This window comes from Entelurus aequoreus, linkage group LG07 (assembly GCF_033978785.1).
Source record: "Entelurus aequoreus isolate RoL-2023_Sb linkage group LG07, RoL_Eaeq_v1.1, whole genome shotgun sequence".
Lineage (NCBI taxonomy): Eukaryota > Metazoa > Chordata > Actinopteri > Syngnathiformes > Syngnathidae > Entelurus > Entelurus aequoreus.
In genome coordinates, this window is record NC_084737.1 from 53,482,214 (window position 1) to 53,510,029 (window position 27,816).

The following is a 27,816-nucleotide window of genomic DNA, read 5'->3' on the forward strand; positions in this document are numbered from 1 at the left end:
TTGAACCCTATGGGTGAGGAATGGGATGGCACTTCAAGTTCATATGTGAGTCAAGGCAGGTGGCCAAATACTTTTGGCATTATAGTATACGTGTGCGCACAAAATGGCCCACAATAACGCATGCCATGATGAGCTAGTGCGTGTGCTACAACGCCCCCTTTTGGATCATCCCGCCATCTCCGTGACGTCAATTCAGCACTAGGAATGAGACAGCTCCCTCCCCCCTCCCCCGAAACCCAGCGCGCCTCACGTTGCATGGGTCCCCAGATATTGCTACACATTTTTGGGAACCATCCCAGCGACGCAAAACTCCTGGATAACGGAACAGGAAATAGCAGAGACGGACAGAAGGGGGGGGAGGGGGGGGGGGGGGGGACCCGCCATTTGTTGTTCATCGTTAGCAAAGCAGAAAGCTGAGCCCACCCTTTCACTTGACAACGCGACAACAAACAGTCAGAAAGGTATGGGAATGCCGTACTATTCGCTTAAATGTGCATTTTTTAACGTCACGGCAGGTGTGGAATCACGGTGCGTTTGCGTGTGATGCCGTGTGCCGCTCCACGCCGCAGCAGTGAACTGGCAATGGACGGCAAACGATGTGATGGTCGATGCTGAAGCATCATATGTGTGTGCAGCGAAGACGCGCGCATTCCGTGTCATTTGCGCCGGTGCCAACATTGAGTGAACGTACGGACGCTGCGGCACTTGGACTTGGTACGCAGGAGATGCTCGACATCGGGCTTGCAATGCATGCTGCACGGCGGCTTTGATACCTTCGACTGTAAGCATCGAATCTCCTGTTTTTTTAAATGTATTTATTTATTTATTTACATTGATTTGCATGCATGAATACGTGTGTGTGTGTGTGTGTTTGTGTGTGTGTGCACGTGCGCGTGTGTGTGCGCGTGCTCCCTCGCACAGGCCCACTGCTTGTTTTTATTGCACGATTTCCACGGGGTCTTTTCGCCTCATGTGGTGGTGCAGTCCAAGGCATGGAGTTGCTGTGAGCTCTATGAAATGGGCACATGTGCATGCCTCCCCCCCCCCCCCCCCCCACACACACACACACACGCTCACGCACGGAAGTACACGCAGGGACGATTATGCAATTCATCATTTTCTATGGCATGCACATGCACAATAGTCCAGACTTGATGTATGATGGGAGAGGGAGACCTATTTTTTTTTTGGGGGGGGGGGGCTTTGCTGTCATCTGAGTGAAGAGCAGGTGACAGAGCAGCACTAGTACCTGCTTTGCTCCATTCATTCATAAAGAACATTTGGTGGATGGCTGCATGCATGGCTCCTCATTCATAGGCTGCAGAACGACGCACGACTCAGACACAACTCGGTTTTTCAAAACTGGCTGATAATCTGGATTATACACTGAGTTTTAAAGGATTACTGAAATTAGATTTTCTTATTTAAACGGGGATAGCAGGTCCATTCTATGTGTCATACTTGATCATTTCGCGATATTGCCATATTTTTGCTGAAACGATTTAGTAGAGAACATCGACGATAAAGTTCGCAACTTTTGGTCGCTGATAAAAAAAAGCCTTTCCTGTACCGGAAGTAGCGTGACATCGCCGGTTGTGGAGCTCCTCACATCTGTACATTGTTTACAATCATGGCCACCAGCAGCGAGAGCGATTTGGACCGAGAAAGCGACGATTTCCCCATTAATTTGAGCGACGATGAAAGATTCGTGGATGAGGAAAGTGAGAGTGAAGGACTAGAGGGCAGCGGAAGCGATTCAGATAGGGAAGATGCTGTGAGAGGCGGGTGGGACCTGATATTCAGCTGGGAATGACTAAAACAGTAAATAAACACAAGACATATATATACTCTATTAGCCACAACACAACCAGGCTTATATTTAATATGCCACAAATTAATCCCACATAACAAACACCTCCCCACTCCCGTCCATATAACCCGCCAATACAAATCAAACACCCACATAACACACTCAATCCCACGGCCCAAAGTACCGTTCACCTCCATAAAGTTCATACAGCACATATATTTCCCCAAAGTTACGTACGTGACATGCGCATAGCGGCACGCACGTACGGGCAAGCGATCAAATGTTTGGAAGCCGCAGCTGCATACTCACTGTACCGCATATCCAACTCAAAGTCCTCCTGGTAAGAGTCTCTGTTGTCCCATCTCTACAAGCATGCGTATCCAACTCAAAGTCCTCCTGGTAAGAGTCTCTGTTGTCCCAGTTATCCACAGGCCAATGGTAAAGCTTGACTGTCATCGTTCGGGAATGTAAACAATGAAACACCGGCTACAACGTAGCCGCTACGTGTTTGTGTTGCTGCAGCCGGCCGCTAATACACCGCTTCCCACCTACAGCTTTCTTCTTTGCTATCTCCATTGTTCATTAAACAAATTGCAAAAGATTCACCAACACAGATGTCCAGAATACTGTGGAATTTTGCGATGAAAACAGACGACTTAATAGCTGGCCACAATGCTGTCCCAAAATGTCCGCTACAATCCGTGACGTCAGGCGCAAACGTCATCATGCCGAGACGTTTTCAGCAGAATATTTCGTGGGAAATTTAAAATTGCACTTTACTAATCTAACCCGGCCGTATTGGCATGTGTTGCAATGTTAAGATTTCATCATTGATATATAAACTATCAGACTGCGTGGTCGGTAGTAGTGGGTTTCAGTAGGCCTTTAAATTGTTGGAATAAAACATAAGCAGGTATATTTATGTAATGATGTATAATAGATTTGTATACAATCTTCTCCTTTAGGTTGTATCACCTGCTCTCCATACACCATCCACCCTAACCTGGGTTGGGGAAACACCTGATGAGTGGGACCTGTATCCATGAGCCCCGTGCCCCTTCCCCCTCCCTGTCAGGCTTCAGCACCCCGGTATCAGAACCCCCCTATCGAAGACTCGATGCCGACACCCCCGCCTGCACCCCGGAAACGGACCTGACCCCAACACAGTGTGTCCTCCGAAACGTGCTATCCATTGACACCGGTGACTTGGGGGCACTGGGTGGCAGCAGTCCCACTCCCAGTGATGGACCTTCAGGGCACTTTGACAACAGTGTGCTAAAACTACATGAACATGACACCTGCCAGTGTGGCGCAGGGGCCGAGGCGGGCCACAGCCCAGAAGCTGGTGCTATCCGGAACCATTCGGAGAACATTCGGCTACAATCAGGGTCTGGAGGATTTTTGGAGGGACTGTTTGGCTGCCTAAAGCCTGTCTGGACCATGATCGGAAAGGCCTACTCCACTGAACACAAGCATAGCCATGAAGGTACGTAAGCATAGGCGCCGATCTACATTTCTGCCAGTGGGTGCTTGGTGTGTGTGTATTAGTTTTGTCCCGATACCAATATTTTGGTACCGGTATTTCGGTACTTTTCTAAATAAAGGGGACCACAAAAAATGTCATTATTGGCTTTATTTTAACAAAAAAATCTTACGGTACAATAAACATATGTTTCTTATTGCAAGTTTGTCCTCAAATAAAATAGTGAACCTACTAGACAACTTGTCTTTTAGAAGTAAGTAAACAAACAAAGGCTCCTAATTTAGCTGCTGACATATGCAGTAACATAATATGTCATTTATCATTCTATTATTTTGTCAAAAATATTAATGACAAGTGGTAGAAAATGAATTATTAATCTACTTGTTCATTTACTGTTGATATCTGCTTATTTTCTGTTTCAACATGTTCTATCTAGACTTCTGTTACAATGTAAAAATCACTTATTCTTCTGTTGTTTGATACTTTACATTAGTTTTGGATGATACCACAAATTTGGGTATCAATCTGATACCAAGTCGTTACAGGATCATACATTGGAGGATCATGTGTTCAGGGACATATTTCCTGAGTTTATAAACATAATATACATTTAAAAAAAACGAAATAAGATTTTGTGATGTTAAAAAATATCGATGTAATCATTGTAGTATCGACTAGATACGCTATTGTACGTGGTGTCATTACAGTGGATGTTATGTGTAGATCCACCAATGGCGTTTGTTTATATTGTAGCGTCCCGGAAGAGTTGGTGCTGCAGGGAATTCTGGGAATTTATTCTGTAGTGTTTATGTTGTGTTGCGGTGCAAATATTCTTCCAAAATGTGTTTGTCGTTATTGTTTAGTGCGGTTTCACTATATGGCAAATAATTATGACAGTGTTGGCATTGTTCATATTGCCACCCTTAGTGTGACATGTATGGCTGTTGACTAAGTATGGACTTCATTCGCTCGTGCGCAGCATGCTCAAAATCAATTTTTTTGTGTCAGTAGTCCATTACTGGGCACAATGAAATCTCAAATTGACGTCTAAATGTGTTTAGATGTCCGTACGATGTAACTCAGGGGTCTCCTAACAGGTCGCTTAGGATTTGCTTGGCAATGAGTCAAATATTTGTTTAATCTCTTAGTATTTTTTAGAACAGGTCAACAGTCTTTATTTAATGACAAATTATAACACGATAGCATAAAGATAAAGACAACACTCTTTAAGTGGAGATCTGGTTTGTAAATAAAGAACAATTTAAATGTTATCCGTCATATAAATAAAAAACACAAATTGATCACCTCGCCTTTATTTTTATTAAATAAGTTCTAGTATATAAGTGTTTTTAAATTTTTTTGTCTTGTTTTGTTTTGTTTTTTGCTCTATGCTTTTTTAACCTGTAAAGCACTTAGGTTCAATTTAAAAGTTGTCGTAAACGTGCTATATAAATAAAGTTGACTTGACTTGACTAGTAGTGATGAAAGTTGGAGATCACTAATCTAAATGCATACTGACTGATGTCTTACCCTTTAGTCAGTGAGTTGGTCCATTCATAGCCATCGAGATATTATTATTATTATTACTGGGTTTTCTTTTCTGAAGATGAAGACAAAATGTGTATGCGCTGCTATCTTAAGAACTTCAAGATGATGCCTGCATTACATTACACATGACGAATTGTAATATTGTGAGCTTCAAAAATCCTCAAGAGAGTACAAATGTGTAAAAAATCAGCACATATGATGATTCACAGCACCATTCCACCATTACTAAAGTAGATAAATAGATAGATAAATAGTACTTTATTGGTTCCTTCAGGAGAGTTCCTTCAGGAAAATTTAAATTCCAGCAGCAGTGTACAGAATTGAGAACAAATTTAAAAAGTAAAAAGTAAAAAATGGGGGTATAAATGGAAATAAAATAGGAAATATAACAATAAGAATAAAAATAAAAAGCAACACTAAGAATAAAAATATAACAGTAAAAATAAGAATATAACGAGAGAAACTAAGCAGTAGTGACCATGTTATGAAAATGTATTGCACTTTTACATTTTTTTTTTATTGTTTTGTGTTTGTCATCCTAGTACCCCCCTCCCAAAGTAAATATGTGGGTTAGTAGCAATTTATTATAGTTTATAACTAGATGAATTAAATTTATTATTTTTGATTATTTATACGTTTCCTTGATACCAAGTCCCAAATACACATATACATATATATTTATATTTATATATATACAGTATATATATATATACACAAACATATATGCATGCACACACACACACACACGCACACACACACACACACACACACATATATATATATATATATATATATATATATATATATATATATATATATATATATATATATATATATATATATATATATATATATATATATATATATATATATATATATATATATATATATATATATATATATATATATATATGTGTATATAACTGTATATAACTCAACTGGCACAACATTAGGTACTATCCAATTTGAATGTGTGATCTAATGCAAGGTATTCAACTGGCGACCCAGGGGCCAAGTCCGGCCTGAGAATGACACCGTACCAGCCCTCGAATGCAGTTCAAAACTTGGGAGACACATATTTATGAAGCAAGTTCTTTAAAAAGCACAAGAGTGCTCCTATTGTATAGAAAAAAGTAGACCACTGTAAACACATTGACAGATCTTTGCAGTAAAGTTGGTTTAAAAGGCATTGCATCGCACTAAGAGGTGTTTATTCCTATTTTGCTAAATACAGTAAGAAAAACAATATTGTCTTTGTAAGGGCAACATATTTATACAGCACTTATAATTGCTCTACATCAGACATCTAATTTCAAAAGTTGTACTTTTCACTGATGGTGTCTAATTGACAACAGGGGAAATGACACCACACCACTACACAAAAAAGTTGCAGATCATGGAAACATAAAGGCAACTTATTTTTTCATTGTATGGATGTCGACCATTCCTCGTATTGTGTGCATCAGCAGTATGTCAATGTTGACTATACACATGTCAGGTACAGTGAGTTTTAGCAGCCAGGCGGGGGAAGCGTCGTGTGTATCCGTCTCTGCTAAAGAGGGCCTCCCGAGACCTTCACTTCAGTGGATCTCATGAAGAATAGATTTGTTTCCTTTTTTTGCTGCCTTGGCACATTCCTTTTTATAGTGACCAAGCTCTTGCTCGATTAAGGCATGTATGACATATGTTAGCCCCTCAGTTTTCCTTTTACCTCCATGAAAGTGGGTAAAAATATGTTGCTCCGCTGGTTAATTAGAATAATAGTTGCTCCCTCGTTTGTTTGAACATGGCAGGCTTTGCTTTGCTGTAGCACGCTCCGACTCCTTCCTGTCCCCACTGGCAACATTGACATTTGGAAGCGTCACACTATGGGGCAGAAATGAATTAAATGTTTCCTGTGAGCGGCGCTACTAGCTGGGATTAAAAACGAAAGTATGTGAGACGCTGTTATCATGGCATTTATGAAGCCTTGTGTTTTGATTACTCGCTGCTGTCTGCTCAGAGAGTTGGGAGGTTCCGTTTGAAGAGATCTCAGACCTGCAGTGGGTCGGCAGTGGAGCACAGGGGGCTGTCTTCCTTGGCAAGTTCCACGGAGACGACGTGGCCGTGAAGAAAGTGCGAGACATCAAGGAGACGGAAATCAAACACCTCCGCAAACTCAAGCACCCCAACATCATCACTTTCAAGTAGGGAAACTCATGCTGTATCCTGCTTTTAAATGGTTTAATCCAGCATTAAAATAGTGATGCTTTCTTCCAGGGGTGTGTGCACCCAGGCCCCTTGTTACTGCATTTTGATGGAATACTGTGCCCAAGGCCAACTGTATGAGGTGCTGAGGGCAGGCCGGAAAATCACCCCCTCGCTCTTGGTTGACTGGTCCATGGGCATTGCAGGAGGCATGAACTACCTACATCTTCATAAGATCATACACCGAGACCTCAAGTCCCCCAAGTAAGGCCCCCGTGCATCACAATGTGGTTCTTTTTTGTACAGCCTGGGGTCAGCTTGATACATTCCACATCAGGAGGAGGCAGTATCCTCCAGCATGAGGAAAAGATAATTCAGAAATATATTAAAGAATATCAGGTTTACACAATACAATTAACTTACAAGTTTAATGTGTTCATTGATGGAGCTCTCGACTCAAAACACATTTCAAACCAAGGTCTCCCATAGAAATGAACTGAAATCAATTTAGTGGGTGCTTCAAAACAACATGCAACATGCCTTTTAAAAAGAAAAACAAACTTTTAGATAATAAATATGGGTAACACTTTAGTATGGGGTACATATTCACCATTAATTAGTTGCTTATTAACATGCAAATTAGTAACATATTGGCTCTTAATGAGTCATTATTAAGTACTTATTAATGCCTTATTCTGCATGGCCTTATTATACAACCAGTAAGCCATTACAAAGAGTCTTCCCTCAATAAGGTTAGGATTAGGGTACTTAGAATATGTTCCCCTAGTGTCCAAATAACTCTAAATCAGTGGTTCTTAACCTGGGTTCGATCGAACCCTAGGGATTCGGTGAGTCGGGCTCAGGGGTTCGGCGGAGGTCAAAACACACCCGACTCATCGTGTAAATAAAAACTTCTCCCTATCGCCGTATTAAGGATACGGCAACAGCAGAAGTCAGACTGATTTGCAGGTGTGTAATTTGTTGTCTTTATGCACTGTGTTGGTTTTGTTCTTTGAACAAGGTGATGTTCATGCACGGTTCATTTTGTGCACCAGTAAAAAAACATGGTAACATTTTAGTATGGGGAACATATTCACCATTAATTAGTTTCTTATTAACATGCAAATTAGTAACATATTGGCTCTTAACTAGTCATTATTAAGTACTTATTAATGGCTTATTATAACCCTAACCCTCTAACCCTGGTCCTAACCCTCTAACCCTAACCCTAACTAAATAACTCTAAATTAAGTCTTTGTTACTTAGAATATGTTCCCCATACTAAAGTGTTACCAAAAACATATAACTTTGTCTTGAATTTGAAAAAAAAACATTTTATTTTTCACTAAAGAAGGGTTCGGTAAATGCTCATAGGAAACTGGTGGGGTTCGGTACCTCCAACAAGGTTAAGAACCACTGCTCTAGAATATGTTCCCCATACTAAAGTGTTACCAAAAACATATAACTTTGTCTTGAATTTGAAAAAAACCATTTTATTTTTCACTAAAGAAGGGTTCGGTAAATGCTCATAGGAAACTGGTGGGGTTCAGTACCTCCAACAAGGTTAAGAACCACTGCTCTAAATTAAGTCTTTGTTACTTAGAATATGTTCTCCATACTCAAGTGTTACCTAAATGTTGTATAAAACATACAAAGTAATGTATAACCAAGAACTACATTAGTTTTATTAAGACATGTAATATTGTACAAGGTTTACCTTGAAGAGTGGATTACTAGGGTATCTTTTTCTAGCTGCTTTTCCATCAAATACACCATCAGCAGCTTTTCCAGGTCGTTTATATAATAGTTTAACATCCTAGAATGGCCTTACCGACTCATTTCGCTTCAGCATGGCGCAGACTAGCAGCGATACGCTCCAAAGGCTTCACATAGTCTGCTGCTCGCTCTTCTCCCCGTCGGCCATGTTGTAGAATTTAGCGTTTCTATATGGAGTCTACTGAGAGCTAGAAGTTAGAACTATACGCGACTTTGTATTAGAAATGCCAACAGTGGCAGATGCATGTACATTCAGCCCCACAACAAGAGGATAGAGAAAAAGTAAGGAGCTTATAGACTACAGCAGGGGTCACCAACGCGGTGCCCGCGGGCACCAGGTAGCCCGTAAGGACCAGATGAGTAGCCTGCTGGCCTGTTCTAAAAATAGCTCAAATAGCAGCACTTACCAGTGAGCTGCCTCTATTTTTTAAATTGTATTTATTTACTAGCAAGCTGGTCTCGCTTTGCCCGACATTTTTAATTCTAAGAAAGACAAAACTCAAATAAAATTTGAAAATCCAAGAAAATATGTTAGAGACTTGGTCCTCACTTGTTTAAATAAATTCATTAATTTTTTTTACTTTGCTTCTTATAACTTTCAGAAAGACAATTTTAGAGAAAAAATACAACCTTAAAAATTATTTTAGGATTTTTAAACACATATACCTTTTAAATTCCTTCCTCTTCTTTCCTGACAATTTAAATCAATGTTCAAGTAATTTATTTTTTTTTATTGCAAAGAATAATAAATAAATTTTAATTGCATTCTTCATTTTAGCTTCTGTTTTTTCGACGAAGAATATTTGTGAAATATTTCTTCAAACTTATTATGATCAAAATTCAAAAAAATTATTACGGCAAATCTAGAAAATCTGTAGAATCAAATTTAAATCTTATTTCAAAGTCTTTTGAATTTCTTTTAAAATTTTTGTTCTGGAAAATCTAGAAGAAATAATGATTTGTCTTTGTTAGAAATATAGCTTGGTCCAATTTGTTATATATTCTAACAAAGTGTAGATTGGATTTTGACCTATTTAAAACATGTCATCAAAATTCTAAAATTAATCTTAATCAGGAAAAATTAGTAATGATGTTCCATAAATTATTTTTTTTAATTTTTTCAAAAAGATTTGAATTAGCTAGTTTTTGTCTTCTTTTTTTCAGTTGAATTTTGAATTTTAAAGAGTCTAAATTGAAGATAAACTGTTTCAAAATGTAATTGTCATTTTTTCCGTGTTTTCTCCTCTTTTAAACCGTTCAATTAAGTGTAAATATCATTAATTATTAATAATAACATAGAGTTAAAGGTAAATTGAGCAAATTGGCTATTTCTGGCAATTTATTTAAGTGTGTATCAAACTGGTAGCCCTTCGCATTAATCAGTACCCAAGAAGTAGCTCTTGGTTTCAAAAAGGTTGGTGACCCCTGGACTACAGTGTCGGACTCGCAAAGATCGTCAGGTAAATTTCTACTATTTATGAAGATATCCTCTGACGTTACATGTGGTAAAACGTCACAAATTAGGAAAATTCCAAAAAGCTCGTTTAGATGAAGAATGAAGGCGAGATTAACTTATAAATATCTCAACTGTGCCTCCATGGTTTGATTTCACATTTTCTAGACTCATGCAGATCCCAAATACACAAAAACAGGCACCAATAGGTAGGGAAAGTTGGTTTTGCATAATGGGTCCTATATTAACAATTATTCGAGTCACAGCTCTTATTTCACAACATTCTTAAGTTGAGGTACCACTGTATTTAGCCTCTTGAGAATGACATGAGCCATGTGATCAGATTGACACTCACGTGTCAAGCCGCCCTAAGTAATGTGATGGATTTTATGTTGCTGTTTTTCAGCATGCTGATCACGCATGATGACCTTGTGAAGATCTCGGACTTTGGAACCTCAAAGGAGCTCAGTGACAAAAGTACCAAAATGTCCTTTGCAGGCACCGTAGCCTGGATGGCACCTGAAGTCATTCGGAATGAGCCGGTGTCAGAAAAGGTGGACATCTGGTAGGTCCAAACTTAAAGAATGCTTTCAAGTATCGTTCTGGCGTGTCAACATGTCATATTGCTTGTCCACCATGTGTTGCTAGAACTTTCCATGTAGTGATTTTTCTGTTTATGTGACGCTAGGTGCCTTTCTCATTTCTATTTCCATCTCTGTGAGACGGTCTAAATATGTCTTCAAGTTTTACATTGACTGTTCATTAGGTCATTTGGAGTGGTGCTGTGGGAGATGCTAACTGGTGAGGTCCCTTACAAAGATGTGGATTCATCTGCTATCATCTGGGGAGTGGGAAACAACAGCCTCCAGCTGCCCATACCTGAGAGCTGTCCTGATGGCTTCAAGATCCTACTCAGACAATGCTGGTGAGCAATTATAGACTTAGGAAGTGAGGCTGAGTGAAGAGTGAACAGATTCTCAGAGGCAGTAACTGGACAGATAAAGAGTGCAATGTTGTTTATCTGTGATTTAAGGATTCATTTTTGGCACAGTGTAAGTACACACAGTTGTGTTTATTCTGGATTTTGCAGGAACTGTAAACCCAGGAATAGGCCTTCTTTCCGTCAAATCCTTCTTCATCTAGACATAGCATCGGCTGACGTTCTGTCCACTCCCCAGGAGACATACTTTAAATCGCAGGTATTGTTGCTTCTCTTTGCAGATTAAATGAGCGCATACTGTGTGTAATACACTGAAGACGCTCTACATCAGGGGGGCCCAAACTTTTTGACCTGGGCCAAACAGCAATTTTTACCATGCAATAGCACCACTAGTGAGGAATTTAGCCTCATACCAGCAATAATTCATTATAAAGGTAGTGGAGATTGTCAAACAGTCCTGTGATTAATTCAGTTAACATGCAAGGCTGCATCTTGTATGTACATTTTTAACCTCAAAACATTCAAAAAGGTCATTTTCTGCAGAATTTTGCCGTTTAAAGGTGTTGTTCGGTAACCAGTTTGTCCTCGATAAACTTTATCCAGACAGATTAGACATGGGGAGGATGCTAAATTTCAAAGCATTTAGGTTTTCATTATAGGACGTGGTCGTAGTATGGCGACCAAGATTAACTTTCTCCATAGAGCGTCAAAAAGTCACAACTTTACCGTAAACCAGGGGTCTCAAATTCAAACGCGACGAATTAGCCTGAAAAAAAAATACAATCTACAGATTTTAGAGTAAAAAAACAACTCGCAGCTTGGTCACTACAATTTTAGCGTACAATTTACAATTGTAAACTGTACAGTACCACTGTTTTGACATCAAAAGTCTGGTGACTTGAGCTGCCATTTTTTTTTTTACCGTAAAATGTCTGGCCATTTTTTTGCAGTGCTTTGCTGTAAATCTGATGATTTGATGGTACATTTCTGGCGACTAAGCTGCCACATTTTTAACAGTACAATCTACTGATTAGTTTTACTGTGTAGCCTTGGGGACATGCCATCAATGATTGTGCAGCTTGAAAGAGGTCAGTATGTATTACACTTGGCTGACACCCTTTGGCGGACCAAACAAAATGAAAAAATGGGCCAAATTCGGCCCGTGGGCCCCACTTTGGGCATCCCTGCTCTACATGTATTGGGACACATTGGCAAAGTGCGGAGTGCTTAAACAAAGCTCAAAGTCTCTGTTCTAGTTATTGCAAATGTGACTGATGGGGTCGCGTTCTTCGACACCAGACCCATTCAAGCATGCCTTTATGGACCATGCTGTGTGCACTCGCGCCAAAATTAATGTCTGTTGATAGTGAACTATTTACTGTAGTTCAACCTTTGTGTCTCCTGACTATTCCATAGTAGACACAGGGCCTGATCTACTAAAGGTTTGCGTGTACAAACTTGACAGCGCACACAAAGCTAATCTACTAAATTTCTGCTCAGAGGATTGCATCCCATAAATGAGTGAAACAGAGAACACAATCTATTTAACATGTCTGTCTTCATGTACAGAATATGCAGAATATATGCTGATTTTCAGGACAGCCACAATACTGTGAGGAGATGTAAATATAATTTTGCGCTCGCAATGTGATTGATCAAGACTGAAACTGTTGCGACCGCTGTCGTACGTCTACATTTAGCATGTCTGTAATGTGCATGCAAACTAGCACAGTTATGCACGAGTGGCTGTGATAAAGGAGGCGATCATGCTGCAAAGAGACGATAGCGAAAAAAACCTGTGTCCTATTTGCGTTTGTCAACATATTTGAATAAAAAATAAGACATACAGTCTATTCAGCAAAATCATTTTATAATTTTATGCTGCTGGATGACTGAGGGGGCTTAACAAAATCAATTAATTTGATTTGTTTTGGCGTCTTCAACATGTATTTTTATAAATTATTTTCTGGATCATTCCACTCCAAGAGCACAGCTTTGACGTGCTAAAAATAGGTCATGTTGTCTAGCACTTCTACAGTACATCGCCCAGAAAAGGTGGTGTGTGCTGCATATTCCACAAGATAACCAAACAGCACAAGTCAGATCTTTGGAGCATATGATGTCATACATGTGGAAGGAAATTAGTGTCTTCTTTTACAAACAAATTGTTTAAATAGGGTGGTGCGCACCACTTTTAAACTTGTAATTAATTAATTGTACACACAGTCTTAGTAGATCACCTTCAACACACCCAGTAATAGTACACGTCATTTCATAATTTGCACAGTTTAGCGTGTATTATTTGGATTTAAGTTGATCAGGCCCATTTTGTACAAAACCCAAAACCAGTGAAGTTGGCTCGTTGTGTAATTTGTAAATAAAAACAGAATACAATGATTTGCAAATCCTTTTCAACTTATATTCAACTGAATGAATGTTCGAACTTGGAAACTTAACTTTTTTTTTTCCAAATAATCATCAACTTAAAATTTAATGGCAGCAACACATTGTGTTAAATGGCCTTTCCTTTTAACAACACTCAGTAAATGTTTGGGACCTGAGGAGACCAATTTTTGAAGCTTTTCAGGTGGAATTATTTCCCATTCTTGCTTGATGTACAGCTTAAGTTGTTCAACAGTCCGGGGGTCTCCGTTGTGGTATTTTATGCTTCATAATGCGCCACACATTTTAAATGGGAGACATGTCTGGACTGCAGGCAGGCCAGTCTAGTACCCGCACTCTTTTACTATGAAGCCACGCTGTTGTAACACGTGGCTTGGCATCGTCTTGCTGAAATAAGCAGGGGCGTCCACAATAACTTTGCTTGGGATGGCAACATATGTTGCTCCAAAACCTTTCAGCATTAATGGTGCCTTCACAGATGTGTAAGTTACCCATGCCTTGGGCACTGATACACCCCCATACCATAACAGATGCTGGCTTTTGAACTTTGCGCCTAGAACAATCCGGATGGTTCTTTTCTTCTTTGGTCCGGAGGACACGACGTCCACAGTTTCCAAAAACAATTTGAAATGTGGACTCATCAGAGCACAGAACACTTTTACATTTTGCATCAGTCCATCTTAGATGAGCTCGAGCCCAGCAAAGCCAGTGGCGTTTCTGGGTGTTGTTGATAAATGGCTTTGTCTTTGCATAGTAGAGTCTTAACTTGCACTTACAAATGTAGCAACAAACTGTAGTTACTGACAGTGGTTTTCTGAAGTGTTCCTGACCCCATGTGGTAATATCCTTTACACACTGATGTCGCTTTTTGATGCAGTACCGCCTGCGGGATCCAAGGTCACGGGCATTTAATGTTGCATGCAGTGATTTCTCCAGATTATCTGAACCTTTTGATTGTATTACGGATGGTAGATGGTGGTATCCCTAAATTCCTTGCAATAGCTCGTTGTGAAATGTTGTTCTTAAACTGTTGGACAATTTGCTAAAGCATTTGTTCACAAAGTGGTGACCCTTGCCCCATCCTTGTTTGTGAATGACTGAGCATTTCATAGAAGCTGCTTTTATACCCAAAATTGGCACCCACCTGCTTGTTCACCTGTGGGATGTTCCAAATAAGTGTTTGATGAGCATTCCTTAACTTTCTCAGTCTTCTTTGTCATACCAAACTATAAAAATGGGACCCATTACCTCCCTGCTTGGCACTCAGCATCAAGGGTTGGAATTGGGGGTTAAATCACCAAAAAATATTCCCGGGCGTGGCCACCGCTGCTGCTCACTGCTCCCCTCACCTCCCAGGGGATGAACAAGGCAATGGGTCAAATGCAGAGGACACATTTCACCACACCTAGTGTGTGTGTGACAATAATTGGTACTTTAACTTTAACTTGTGCCAGCTTTTTTGAAACATGTTGCAGGCATTTAATTCCAAATGAGCTAATATTTGCAAAAAATAAGGTTTTCCAGTTCGAACGTTAAATATCTTGTCTTTGCAGTTTATTCAATTGAATATAAGTTGAAAGGGATTTGCAAATCATTGTATTCTGTTTTTATTTTCGATTTACACAACGTGCCAACTTCACTGGTTTGGGGTTTTGTACAAGGATCACATGTACTGTACACAGCCAATCACCCACACAGGCTTGCTTAGTCATGTGTCATTGTCTGCCAAACAAAAGAGAAACACATCCTAAGTCGTCTCTGACTAAACACAGATGCTTAGCAGAAAATGTGCTCTCATCAGGCTGAATGGCGAGAGGAGGTAAAACAGCAATTTGAGAAGATCAAATCTGAGGGCACTTGTCTGCACCGACTCGATGAGGAGCTGATCAACCGACGCAGAGAAGAGCTCAGGTTTGTGTTTTTTGAATACACATACAGTTTTTAATTGGTTGGTGGTGCTTTTATCGCTTCTGCACACAAAAGAGGCCACTTTTCACTCTTGCCATTTCTTGATGTCACTTCTTTCTTTGTCCCCGTGAGTGGACTGGAGTGCATGCCAATGGCTGAGGATTTGGATCAGTGTACACCTATGTACGATGACATCAGCTGCTTCTATTCTCCTCAGACATGCTTTAGACATCCGTGAGCACTATGAGAGGAAACTGGAGAGGGCGAACAACCTTTACATGGAGCTCAGCGCTGTCATGCTGCAGCTGGAGCTCAAAGAAAAAGAGCTGCAGAGGTACGACTAAAATTCATGAACACATTCAGTCTTTCGCTCATGACCGCCATCTTTGCAATGAATCACTTGGGTTTATCTTCAGGAGGGAGCAGTCCTTGGATAAGAAGTATCCAGGTTTCTTTAAGCACCACAGCTCCAGACAGAGCAGCTCTTCAAACAGCATGGACAAGCTCATCAAGAAGAGAAACGTCCCACAGAAGCTTCCTTCAGGAAAGAGGTGCGAGTCTCATTTCACTTGTTACAATTACAGGATGCATTTACTGTTTCCCTCTCCCCTTCTTTCAGGCCAGACATCCTCAAGTCTGAGGTAATCATTCCCAAAATGGATTCTTCTGTATTGCAAGTCACTATCCCCACCTGCCCCAGTAGAAGCTCCACTTCTCCCAGTCGGTCTCGAAGGGTAAAGACCCGTCATCGCAAGCCTGGAAAAGGCAGCAGTGGGGATCTAGCAGGACTTAAAGCCAATCAGTCCTCTCCCAATAGAGAGACGGTGGCCAAGGTGAACAACTCAGCCACTGACTCCTCCATGCAGCTCCTGGAGCCCTCTGCGGCCCTGAGGGGCTTCAGCCACGAGCAACAGCAAAGGCAGCTATCCTCCTCCAGCCCTGACCTCATCTGCACCGCGCTAGAGGCGGGCGGCCAGGGAAAAAAAGATCCACCTCTGGGCGGGCTAGAAAGAGGGGGCAGCCTCAGTGCCTCTGCAGGATTAGGAGCATCAGAGGCGGCAGTCACTGGTTTGGATGATCTCACAGAAACTCCCCCACGCAGCGACACTCCTAGCGAGGATGCTGCATCATTCCCATTCTCAAGCAGCCCGGACTCGCCTTGTGGGAGGGGGGCGGCAGCAGGGCGTGGCTCTCTGGGATCACCACGCTTGCCCCATGAGGAAGATAAGGAGGATGGATCTGGCGCTGTTAGGTTGCCCCGAGGGGCTTCGGGGGGAATCGGGAGTCAGCACCTCACACCTTCAGCCATTTTATACAGGGCAGCTATTACACGTAAACAGGTAAGAGAGTGAGATCTGTTCCTGGGTGGACATGCTTTTATCAGGTTCACACTTCTTGATGGTCACTACAGAGGCGTGGGGTGTCATCAGAAGAGGAGGAGGGTGAAGTTGACAGTGAGGTTGAGTTACCACGAAGACGGTGAGTAACTTACTTTGAAAGGACAGTGAGCCATTTTCTGTCACACAAAGCGTATGCATTATAGTTAGTGCTGTCAAATAAAACATTTTTATATCAGATTAATCACAAGCCCGATATTTTGACACGAAGGCAATTTTATTATCAGAATGTCATACAGAAACAATTTTTAAATGTTTCACTTGAACCTGTCATTTATTTGCTCAAAACTTGCTAACAGTTTTATCTTAAGTCCTATCTGGGTGTATTTTAGATTGAAATTTGCGGTTAAGGTAAATGCGCATGTCGGGTCGAATTAAATTGCGAGATTAATATGCGTATATTCATCAATGATGCAATATTTCTTTGTGATTATTCACAAGTTGAGTTGGTAAATTTGACAGCCCTAATTATAATGTACTGTATTTGTCTGTGGCTTTTGTGTTGCTTAGACGCCCGACCAGCATCACAAAGTGTCAGTCGGTGTCCACCTTCAGCTCAGAGAACTTGTCGGTTTCGGATGGCGAGGAGGGCCACACTACAGATCACTCCCACAGCGGCACCCCTGATGTGGTCAGCACCAACACGGACGACAGGTTAGACTACCGCAGCGACGACCTCCTCTCTCAGGGCTCAGAGATCCCAGCAGACAACACAGATCCGGCTCAGGCTTCCGATGGCCTATCAGAGAGAGAAGGAACGTCGGGTCACGCCAAAGCTCAGCTGCAAGTCGAGCAGAATCCAAATGAGGTAGGAGTAGCTCGAAAAATCAGCTTTTCTTTTCCCTGAGATCCTTGACTCAATCTTCTCGTCTCTCCACAGGGTCGTGTCCTGTGTGATGATTCGGACTGCGACAGCGCTGAGCTAGACCAGCCGGGCAGTGGCGAGTCAAGCCGACCGCCAAGCGCTAACGCGTGTGTACCGCCCCTTCAAGCTTATCAGGGGTCACCACATCCGACTCACACAGGACATCCATAGTCAACTGATACAAATACCTCTTGCCACCATGACATCAGTCGCCAGTGCAGCATGTCATGAGGGATCACACCTGCAGTACAACACTTCTCAGCCCAAGTTATGAAGGCTCATAAGTGCAGTGGTGACCATAACTCCAATCACGTGACATTGTCACAATCCGGGTCATTTCTTTTTTCTTTAACAGCTTGTGAAATAATCAGATACATGTCATTTTGCATTCAGTACTGTTTGTAGGCAAAATATAGGTACAAATGTATCCTTAGCCACGGCACCTAGTCCTCTAATCACACTAGCCATTACTCTGGGAGCATTCACAGATACTAATAAATAATAATGTAAATAACCATGACCATACCACATGAGAAAGACAATATTTTATTTGTAAGATAAAATCTAAGAATAAATGGTATGCAGCCCTGTGAACAAATGCATGATTATGTTTTTAAATGTAAGATTTGAATGTGTCTGTTTTATATTTTGTGAAAGTTTATACTTTTTTTAATCCTAAAAATATTTATTCAGTTATTTAATAATTGTGAGCACTTAAAAAGAGGGGGGAGGGGTGTTAATTTCACAAAGATAAGTCACAGTATGTAATTTGGTTTTCTCAGTAGTTTCATTTTTAAAACCATTCCTCCTGCTGACTGACACCTGCTTGAGATTTTTACTTGGGTTATGAGGATTTGTGATGGAATGGAGACCTTTGTCATCGTTAAGTACAAAATCCTTTAAGTGTTGTCCTTGGCGAGTGTAAAGTAGTGCCTGCACTCACAACAGCAAGCTCCTAACATGCACTGCACTGAACGAGGACAACGTCTCATGCTTCAACTCTCTCAGCAACACTGGTGCAGGTGCTAATAAATGTGAATGTGCTTTTGTAACAAACTTAAAGGACTCACCAAGTATGTTGTTCACCTTCATAAAATCCTCCAACCTTCCCCCTTGACCCTTTAAGATTTCTGCAGGAGTAGCCTGGTCCAAAATGTAGAGCACTTCTTTGTAGTTACTAGTTGAAAGGTTAAGTATCCTTTGAATAGAAATGTTTTGTTTTTATACAACATTGCACATTGTAGCTGTAACATAGGAAATATATCAAAAGAAAATAATGAGCTACAATAAATAATGTATTGCTTAAAAAAGTGTGTTCTTTGTTTAAATTGGAGAATAAAGTGACCAGAATTATGATCTCAAATGAAATGAGCTTGAAAGCTAGTAACTGCTTTAAGAATAACGTAAGGAAAACAAAAAGGTGTGTTTAAGCCTTTCACAATTTTATTTGTATGTCTTTAAACAATTTAAATGCACCCAAATCTTCTATAGTTTAAAAACGTGCACAAAAAGTGAGTTTCTTCTTCCGGCAAAGAATACAAAATTAAATCTGTCCCAGGCAAAAAAGGATTGCAGAAAACTAGTAGTAATTCTAGAAATCTTGTCATTCTGGTGTATCATAATTAACATCTCAGCATAATATACTTTAAAAGACCAATATGTCTTTTGTAGCCTTGCAGTGTTCCCCCAACCCAGCAATTAAAAAAAATAGTCTCTATTTAAAAACAACATTTCAATGTTATAATCGTTATTACTATGGTCTTTTGTAATTTCAGTGAAAAGAAAATATTTTCCTCTTATTCAGACCCACACCTGGCAAGGTGACGCACCCGTCCACATCAGAATGCAATACAAAACAATAGTCAAGACTTCTGATCAAAAATTACAACTGATGGAAAAACAGGAATGACACAATTACTCTGAAAAAATTAGCTCCGATAAAATGTAGTTCAAATTCATACGATGAAAAAATTGCAGTCTGGCGTAGAACTTTTTTCTGCATTCAACTTCAACTGAGGCCACTTATACCCATTTAAAACCCGTCAAATCCACAATGCATCGCTCAGGAAGCACAGCTCCAAATATAAGCACTAGATTCTCTTCTTACAAGGAGCTGTGTCTTAAATAAAAATAAATAGATATTTAAAAAAGGAAGGGAACAGACCCTCTATAATTTTGAGTTAAGTTTTTTCTTCATTTTTACATTTTCTAAGAAAAATCTGACATAAGAAAAACATTTATGCCTTTTCAGATTTTTCCAAAACATGTTTTACACTTATCAAGAAGATCAAACAGATATACAGCAGAAGAAAAAAATAAGTCTTTAAAAACCATCTGTAACGGGAATTTTAAACTTAATAAATAAATAAAATACCATTATCATGATGAAGCTGTGGTTACTACCGAGGCGTAGAACCCAAAGCAGAGGAAAGGTGAGATTAAAATATTTTAGCATGAAGTTCAATAAGGGACCTCTTGGTAAAAAGTTGGGGGAAGGGTGCCATTAGATGCTGATGAAGATTCTTCATGTCAGTTGGCTGCAAGTCCAGTGGTTTCAGAAGAGAGCCTGAGCACAGCATACAAAACAATCAATCGTTGCAATTGTTTCAGTATGGGGGCTCTGCAAAAATGGAATAGTATAAAATCATGTTTGTGGAGTTGGAGAAATGCTACTAAAACTGCAATTGCAGTAAAGGAAGATATGGTTTTGTATAGCCGAATGTTAGTTTCCTTACAATGGCTGCCATCGCTGCGCTGCTAAACTCTAAAAGTATTTGTCTATTTGGAAAAGTACCACAGACCCAAACAGGCTGGGCATCTTGACATTGTTTGTAAAAACTTACCGAGCATTGATAAGGTACTCCGCAAGGTTGATGCTGGCATGGGAACCAGTGATGGTGACCTGTCTGTCAGTGGAACCCTCCACAGGATTCGCAATCTTAATCTGGGCACCTGACATCTGGCGGATCTCGTTGATCTTTGCACCCTGACGGCCAATGATGCAACCGATGAGCTGAAAGAACACAAGAAAGGTGATAACGGAACGACACCTTTTAAAAAATATGTTAAAAAAGCCGGGCTTACTTCGTTTGAAATGGTGAGCTCAAGAGAGCCAGTTTGTGCAGATGCGTCCATCCCAGCTGCAGGAATGCAAAAAAAACCATCAGAATGAATAATGTCAATACAAATCAGTGACCGCCTTTTGTAGGAAGCCCATGTACCCTGGAAGCCCTGGTTGCTGTGTGCAATAGGGAAGGGGCTCTGCTGCATGGCCAGCTGGTGAAGTTTGGTGAGCTGTGGAGACAACAGGGGGGACGGACACACAGCAAACAAATACAAATCACAAGTGAGAACAATGCGAGACCCTTTATAAAGGCAAAAATTGTCTTTACAGCAAAGTGTCAATGAGAAAAAGGTATGAAATGGATATTTTGGTTCTTAAGTTGACGCAGGTTCATAATACACTTTGTGAAATAGATGCGTGTGCATGTGAGACAGAAGTGACTGGAAAGTATGATGAAGCAGGTGGTGTGGCATGGCATCCCGGGTCGGACTTGCAAATATATTAGATCACTTACAGAGGGCCCTTCACTTACATCAGGCTGAGGGATGGCGTGCTGCCCTTGGACAGCGTATGCCTGCAGGGAAAGAATAGCACTTAAGAGGTTGTGACAGTGTCCCACACAGTGTACTTCAATCATCCTGTCCATCAGTCCTCTGCCCTTGGGGTGCTCACGGAACAAAGTCAGGCATGCTACAAAATGGCAGATACAGTAGTTGAGTTTTCCACGAGCCTGGTAGCCAGAACTACAAACATAGTGACTTTGTGTAACTGCAGAGGACCAACCAAACACACTTTGATGCTTACCTGTCCACCTGCAAAAATTACAGGAGAGCCTGAGGGTTTGGGTCGGTATGGGATGGTGACTCCCTTTGGAGGAGACTGAAGAAAAACAAATAATGTCAAATACTCAACTACCACTGTTAAAAAAGGTAGACTTTACCTCAAGCATGACGACACAGATCTGCTTGACACACTCGATGATGGACTGTGGGGTGCCTGCAACAGTGATAGCACGCTCTGTTGAGTTGGGCAACATGTCCCCTGCTACTTGTACCTGAGCCCCTGCTGACTGTTGACACACAGAGAAACATGTAAAAAAAAAACAACAACCTCAAAGCATAGTTTATTAAGATTTACAAAATGGAAGCGAACTCCGGCACAAAAATAACATCAGATTGACCCCCGGAGTTCAGTTCAAAAGTTGGGAGAAACTTTTTTGCAACACATTCCTAAAAACACCAGAGCTTTGTCATATAGATGATTTTTGACTAGATTTTGTGTAGTAGGTCCTTAAAAAAGGCAGAACTCTCCTTTTGTATAGAGGAACTTAGACCAGTGTAAGTAAACCTATTGTCCTCTGCAATCGCTGCAATCCTCTGACCGCTTGTTTTGTCGAACAGAGCTATTTATTTCCCAAAATCTGTAACAACTGAGAGAAATAGACCAAAAACAAATGTTCACGACAGAGAACGCTGGCTCTCAGGGATATAAAAAAATAAGAAGAATGAAGGAAAAAGTCGGGCCCCCGGTCCTTAGTTTTCTAAAAGTGTGGCCCACAAGACAATTAGTTGTATAGCTCTGCTGGAGTTAGATGAAAATTTTGCTTTTCCACAGCACAGTACTGACCCGAGCCCAGCTACACTTGCCTTGGTTTGAAGTGGTCAAAATGGCACCACAGGAAACTGCAAATCAGGCTGCATTGAACACATTAGCTAGAATGATACAGTGTATGTATTTCTTGTAGTCTACTTTATTTGGATATTAGCCACTGTAAGTTTTTTTTTTTCACGTGTGATTAATGTGCCCACACCGCAGTGCGGGAAAACACACAGACACTGCATCCAACGCTGAGCCTGAACAAACACTGAGCAGAAATGAACAAAGAAAAGTGTTCACTGAATGGCAAGGCTAGCCCCAATGTTACACAGGTGGCTCTCCCGACAAGACCAAAGCCATTCGCATCCTCCTCCACTGGAAGTTGAGTCGTCACCGCAGCAAATCAAATCCCAAAATCTGCCATTAGCTAGCTGCTCGCTGACATATGTTGTACAACTGTATATTTTCAAATAATGCAGCGAAAAAGAATCAGCTCGACCAATGAATGACCAGCGGTGGTAAATGAAATCGACTCAACACTCTAGACATATGATCTGGTTGGGCAGATGGAAAAGCGTCCACAGGTGACTTTGTACCATCAAGTGAGTGGAAAAGAGACATAAATACAGAATGTGTCATCCTTCATCAGCATCACTTGAAAAGCAATTTAAAAACTCCCAGAGTTCATCTGCATCATATGCAAAGCATTTGGATGCAGCACTGTGATTGGCAGAAGATGGTTCCTCCCAAGAGACTGGCTATGAAGACGCACCTCTCTAATTTCCTTGATTTTGCATCCCCCTTTGCCGATGAGCGAGCCACACTGGCTGGCAGGCACGACGAGGCGCATGGTGACAGGCGGTTTGCTGGTGGCTGTACTGTTAGTCATTGATGTACTGATGTCCTGAAAAGAGTGATAAAGAGAGAAATAACAGGCAATTGTTTATTTTAAAATCTGCATTTATCACGCCTCATTTATCTGTGTATAGTGCAAAGTCAACCTCCTCCAATTTCTCGATGATCATGGAGAAAGCCTTGAAAATAGAGGTGGTGGGTCCTGCAAGGGTTATAATCCTCTCTGGACAGTTCCCCTCTGAGATGTTGATGCGAGCACCACTCTGCGCACAAACAAGCAAAATGGAAACTAATGCAGCAGAATCATAAGATGCATGAGTCAGAACCACGCAAATAGTCAGTTTCCTTGTGTCTTTAAATTTTACATCTCACCTCCTCTCTCATTTTCTTAACAGATTCTCCTTTCTGTAGTGTAGATAAATAAGACAGAATTGGCACATCAGAGGACAAAACACAGATAGCATCCAATCAATAATAAAAACAACATACCTTGCCAATTATGCTTCCAACCTCCTAAAGAAGACAAGACAGTGTGTTCACTTGAAAGTAACTCTCCACCAAAACGGCAAGAAGAGTCCATTAAACATTTTTTATGAAGCATGGCACACAGCCACACTCACCTTTCCATGCATGAGTAACCTGATGGTTAAGGTGACATTAAGTCCTCCTTCAACCATACTCGGGTCCATCGCTGCTGCTGGATGTGACAGACGGGAGTAAATCTTTGGTCACTGGTTGAATGTCTGCAAAAGCATTAAAAACAAAGCTTATCAGCAAGAACTAGAACAGTTGTTTTTAACCTGGGTTCGATGAGTCGGGCTCAGGGGTTCGGCGGAGATCAAAACACACCCGACTCATTGTGTGAATAAAAACTTCTCCCTATCAGCGTATTGCAGATACGACAACAGCAGAAGTCAGACTGATTTGCAGGTGTGTAATTTGTTGTGAGTTTATGCACTGTGTTGGTTTTGTTCTTTGAACAAGGTGATGTTCATGCACGGTTCATTTTGTGCACCAGTAAAAAAACATGGTAACACTTTAGTATGGGGAACATATTCACCATTAATTAGTTGCTTATTAACATGCAAATTAGTAACATATTCGCTCTTAACTAATCATTATTAAGTACTTATTAATGCCTTATTCGGCATGGCCTTATTATAAACCTAACCCTGGCCCTAACCCTCTAACCCTAACCAAATAACTCTAAATTAAGTCTTTTTTTACTTAGAATATGTTCCCCTAGTGTCCAAAAAACTCTAAATTAAGTCTTTGTTACTTATAATATGTTCCCCATACTAAAGTGTTACAAAAACATAACTTTGTCTTGAAATTGAAAATAAACAAAACATTTTTATTTTTCACTAAAGAAGGGTTCGGTGAATGCGCATATGAAACTGGTGGGGTTTGGTACCTCCAACAAGGTTAAGAACCACTGAACTAGAAGAAGCTAAGGAGTCAATGGTTTCTTCAAGAAGCTGCTGTCAGTGCAGAGCTCGCTCAGAGTTAAAGGCCTACTGAAACCCACTACTACCGACCACGCAGTCTGATAGTTTATATATCAATGATGAAATCTTAACATTGCAACACATGCCAATACGGCCGGGTTAGATTAGTAAAGTGCAATTTTAAATTTCCCGCGAAATATCCTGCTGAAAACGTCTCGGTATGATGACGTTTGCGCGTGCCGTCATGGATTGTAGCGGACATTTTGGGACAGCATTGTGGCCAGCTATTAAGTAGTCTGTTTTCATTGCAAAATTCCACAGTATTCTGGACATCTGTGTTGGTGAATCTTTTTCAATTTGTTTAATGAACAATGGAGATATAGCAAAGAAGAAAGCTGTAGGTGGGAAGCGGTGTATTAGCGGCCGGCTGCAGCAACACAAACACGTAGCGGCTACGTCATAGCCTGTGTTTCATTGTTTACATTCCCGAACGATGACAGTCAAGCTTTAACATTGGCCTGTGGGGAACCGGGACAACAGAGACTCTTACCAGGAGGGCTTTGAGTTGGATACGCATGCTTGTGGAGATGGGACAACAGAGACTCTTACCAGGAGGACTTTGAGTTGGATACGTGCTACCGTGAGTACGCAGCTGCGGCTTCCAAACATTTGATCGCTTGCCCGTACGTGCGTGCCGCTATGCGCATGTCACGTACGTAACTTTGGGGACATATATGTGCTGTATGAACTTTGGGGAGGTGAACGGTACTTTGGGCTGTGGGATTGAGTGTGTTGTGCGGGTGTTTGATTTGTATTGGCGGGTTATATGGACGGGGGGGGGGGGGGGGGGGGGGGGGGGGTTGGGTTGGGTTGGGGGGGGTGAGGTGTTTGTTATGCAGGATTCATTTGTGGCATATTAAATATAAGCCTGGTTGTGTTGTGACTAATAGAGTATATATATGTCTTGTGTTTATTTACTGTTTTAGTCATTCCCAGCTGAATATCAGGTCCCACCCACCTCTCACAGCATCTTTCCTATCTGAATCGCTTCCACTGCCCTCTAATCCTTCACTCTCACTTTCCTCATCCACAAATCTTTCATCCTCGCTCAAATTAATGGGGAAATGGTCGCTTTCTCTGTCCAAATCGCTCTTGCTGCTGGTGGCCATGATTGTAAACAATGTGCAGATGTGAGGAGCTCCACAACCTGTGATGTCAGGCTACTTCCGGTACAAGCAAGGCTTTTATATCAGCGACCAAAAGTTGCGATCTTTATCGTCGATGTTCTCTACTAAATCCTTTCAGCAAAAATATGGCAATATCACGAAATGATCAAGTATGACACATAGAATGGACCTGCTATCCCCGTTTAAATAAGAACATTTCATTTCAGTAGGCCTTTAAAGCAGCGACTACCATCTTGTTTAGAAGCCTGTGTTGCGATGAAGCGCTCCACCATCAGCATGAAAGAGCCAAAGAAAAGAGGCATTTAACTGCTGTAATTCACATTATATTGGCGAGGCTCCACTTATTCACAGCAGTACAATGACCCACTGTGTCCCTACGACATCGACTATTTCATGGTACCAAACAGCAGAGGCTACAAATTCAGGGTTTTGGATACAATATGCACACAAACATTTTGGGGTTATGGTGCCTTGATGTTACCTTACAGTTAGAGCAGAGGGCTAACACCAACTCTAAAAAGGCTTCATAGGCTGTCATGCAAACAGATGACCAAGTTTGACACTACAACATTCAAACTGTAACTTCATTAACGCGATACTTTCATGCCTGACATACAAACTCGGGGACATAGCAGCACAATACAGCACGCAGCCTTGACGCGCCAGGACACTTAACTCAATCGTTTAGCGTAACGGGTAATTTTCCTCTCGGTCGCTAGCTTAAACGTCGCCTCCTCCAGGAAATAGCCACATCCCGCGGCCTTCGCGCGCAGAGATAACGGGGGGGAGTTGTCGCTGTCCTTCAATTTACCAGCAAAGCTACACGAATAAAGCAACAAAATGCATATTTTTGCGAGTTCTTACCCGGTTTGCCCGTTGACGTGTGTGTGCCGGGGGAGGGTAGGGTGGCAAGGGAAGAAGGGGAAGGTTCGGGAGGGAGTTTAAAGAGGATCCGGGGAAAAAGGGATGAGACGCCGTCGCTCGATCGTACTCCACTCTGCTGCTCAGCACAATAGCGAGACTGTATTCACCTTTGACCTCTCCGCGGCCCCGCCCCCTTCAACACTAAACCACGCCTCTCGCGTGCCCCAAGCAAACACAGACATATCATGTATTCTAGTAGTTACACGTCATGTACTACAGCAAACGTAATAGCTTTACATTGTACAACTAAAACTACCTGTATACTTTATATTGTTGCGGATTAACAATCAATGCAATAATCGACACATTGCAAAGCGCAAAGGAGGAACGTATTCTAACAAATTATACTAGTCCAAAAAAATAAATACAAATAAATCCCCAACTTTCAACGTTTGAATAGAAAGACTGACGAAAGACTCATTGAACGTTGCACTTGTTGCAGTTAAGACTATGTCCACTAGATGTCAGCATTTGACAAAGGACACATGCAATAAACGCTTTGAAAAGGCTATCTCAAACGTTGATTGATTGATTGATTGAACATTTTATTAGTAGATTGCACAGTGAATTACATATTCCGTACAATTGACCACCTGAATAAGTTTTTCAACTTGTTTAAGTCGGGGTCCACTTAAATTGATTAATGATACATATATATACTATCAAATATATACTAACATCATAATACAGTCATCACACAAGATAATCATCAGAGTATATACATTGAATTATTTACATGATTTACATTATTTACAATCCGGGGTGTGGGATATGGGGGGGGGAGTAGGTTTGGTTGGTATCAACACTTCAGTCATCAACAATCTGCATCAACAATTGCATCATCAGAGATATGGACATTGAAACAGTGTAGGACTGACTTGGTAGGATATGTACAGCAAGTAGTGGACATAGAGAGAGAGATCAGAAAGTATTAGAAAAAGTGTCTACATTTGATTATTTACATTTGATTAT

General features: G+C 41.0%; 2 protein-coding genes across 6 annotated transcripts; one reads left to right on the forward strand and one right to left on the reverse strand.

Moving 5' to 3' along the window:
• The first annotated feature begins 204 nt into the window (after positions 1 to 204).
• map3k12 (mitogen-activated protein kinase kinase kinase 12) lies at positions 205 to 19,121 on the forward strand. Of its 3 annotated transcripts, none has more exons than XM_062053954.1 (14): positions 205 to 461; positions 2,776 to 3,296; positions 6,844 to 7,027; positions 7,101 to 7,292; positions 10,664 to 10,822; positions 11,024 to 11,182; positions 11,348 to 11,456; positions 15,402 to 15,511; positions 15,726 to 15,842; positions 15,925 to 16,059; positions 16,128 to 16,848; positions 16,920 to 16,987; positions 17,416 to 17,713; positions 17,786 to 19,120. In XM_062053954.1, the coding sequence occupies exons 2-14, from the start codon at positions 2,834 to 2,836 to the stop codon at positions 17,939 to 17,941; spliced, it is 2,871 nt and encodes a 956-aa protein (XP_061909938.1). In that variant the 5' UTR covers positions 205 to 461; positions 2,776 to 2,833; the 3' UTR covers positions 17,942 to 19,120. The 3 variants fall into 3 exon arrangements, with proteins under 3 accessions (XP_061909938.1, XP_061909939.1, XP_061909940.1); XM_062053955.1 differs by lacking the exon at positions 205 to 461 and adding an exon at positions 473 to 781 and having other exon boundaries at positions 17,786 to 19,121; XM_062053956.1 differs by lacking the exon at positions 205 to 461 and adding an exon at positions 473 to 714 and having other exon boundaries at positions 17,786 to 19,121.
• Positions 19,122 to 19,191: 70 nt separating this feature from the next.
• On the reverse strand, positions 19,192 to 26,954 carry pcbp2 (poly(rC) binding protein 2). 3 transcript variants are annotated; one of them, XM_062053958.1, is made up of 13 exons: positions 26,785 to 26,952; positions 23,906 to 24,028; positions 23,775 to 23,798; positions 23,658 to 23,690; positions 23,432 to 23,548; positions 23,203 to 23,334; positions 21,775 to 21,903; positions 21,639 to 21,713; positions 21,349 to 21,408; positions 20,992 to 21,064; positions 20,855 to 20,910; positions 20,614 to 20,783; positions 19,192 to 20,336 (listed from the first exon to the last, which is right to left on the reverse strand). In XM_062053958.1, the coding sequence occupies exons 2-13, from the start codon at positions 23,972 to 23,974 to the stop codon at positions 20,300 to 20,302; spliced, it is 975 nt and encodes a 324-aa protein (XP_061909942.1). In that variant the 5' UTR covers positions 23,975 to 24,028; positions 26,785 to 26,952; the 3' UTR covers positions 19,192 to 20,299. The 3 variants fall into 3 exon arrangements, with proteins under 3 accessions (XP_061909942.1, XP_061909943.1, XP_061909941.1); XM_062053959.1 differs by having other exon boundaries at positions 21,367 to 21,408; positions 26,785 to 26,951; XM_062053957.1 differs by having other exon boundaries at positions 20,855 to 21,064; positions 21,367 to 21,408; positions 26,785 to 26,954.
• Positions 26,955 to 27,816: the final 862 nt, after the last annotated feature.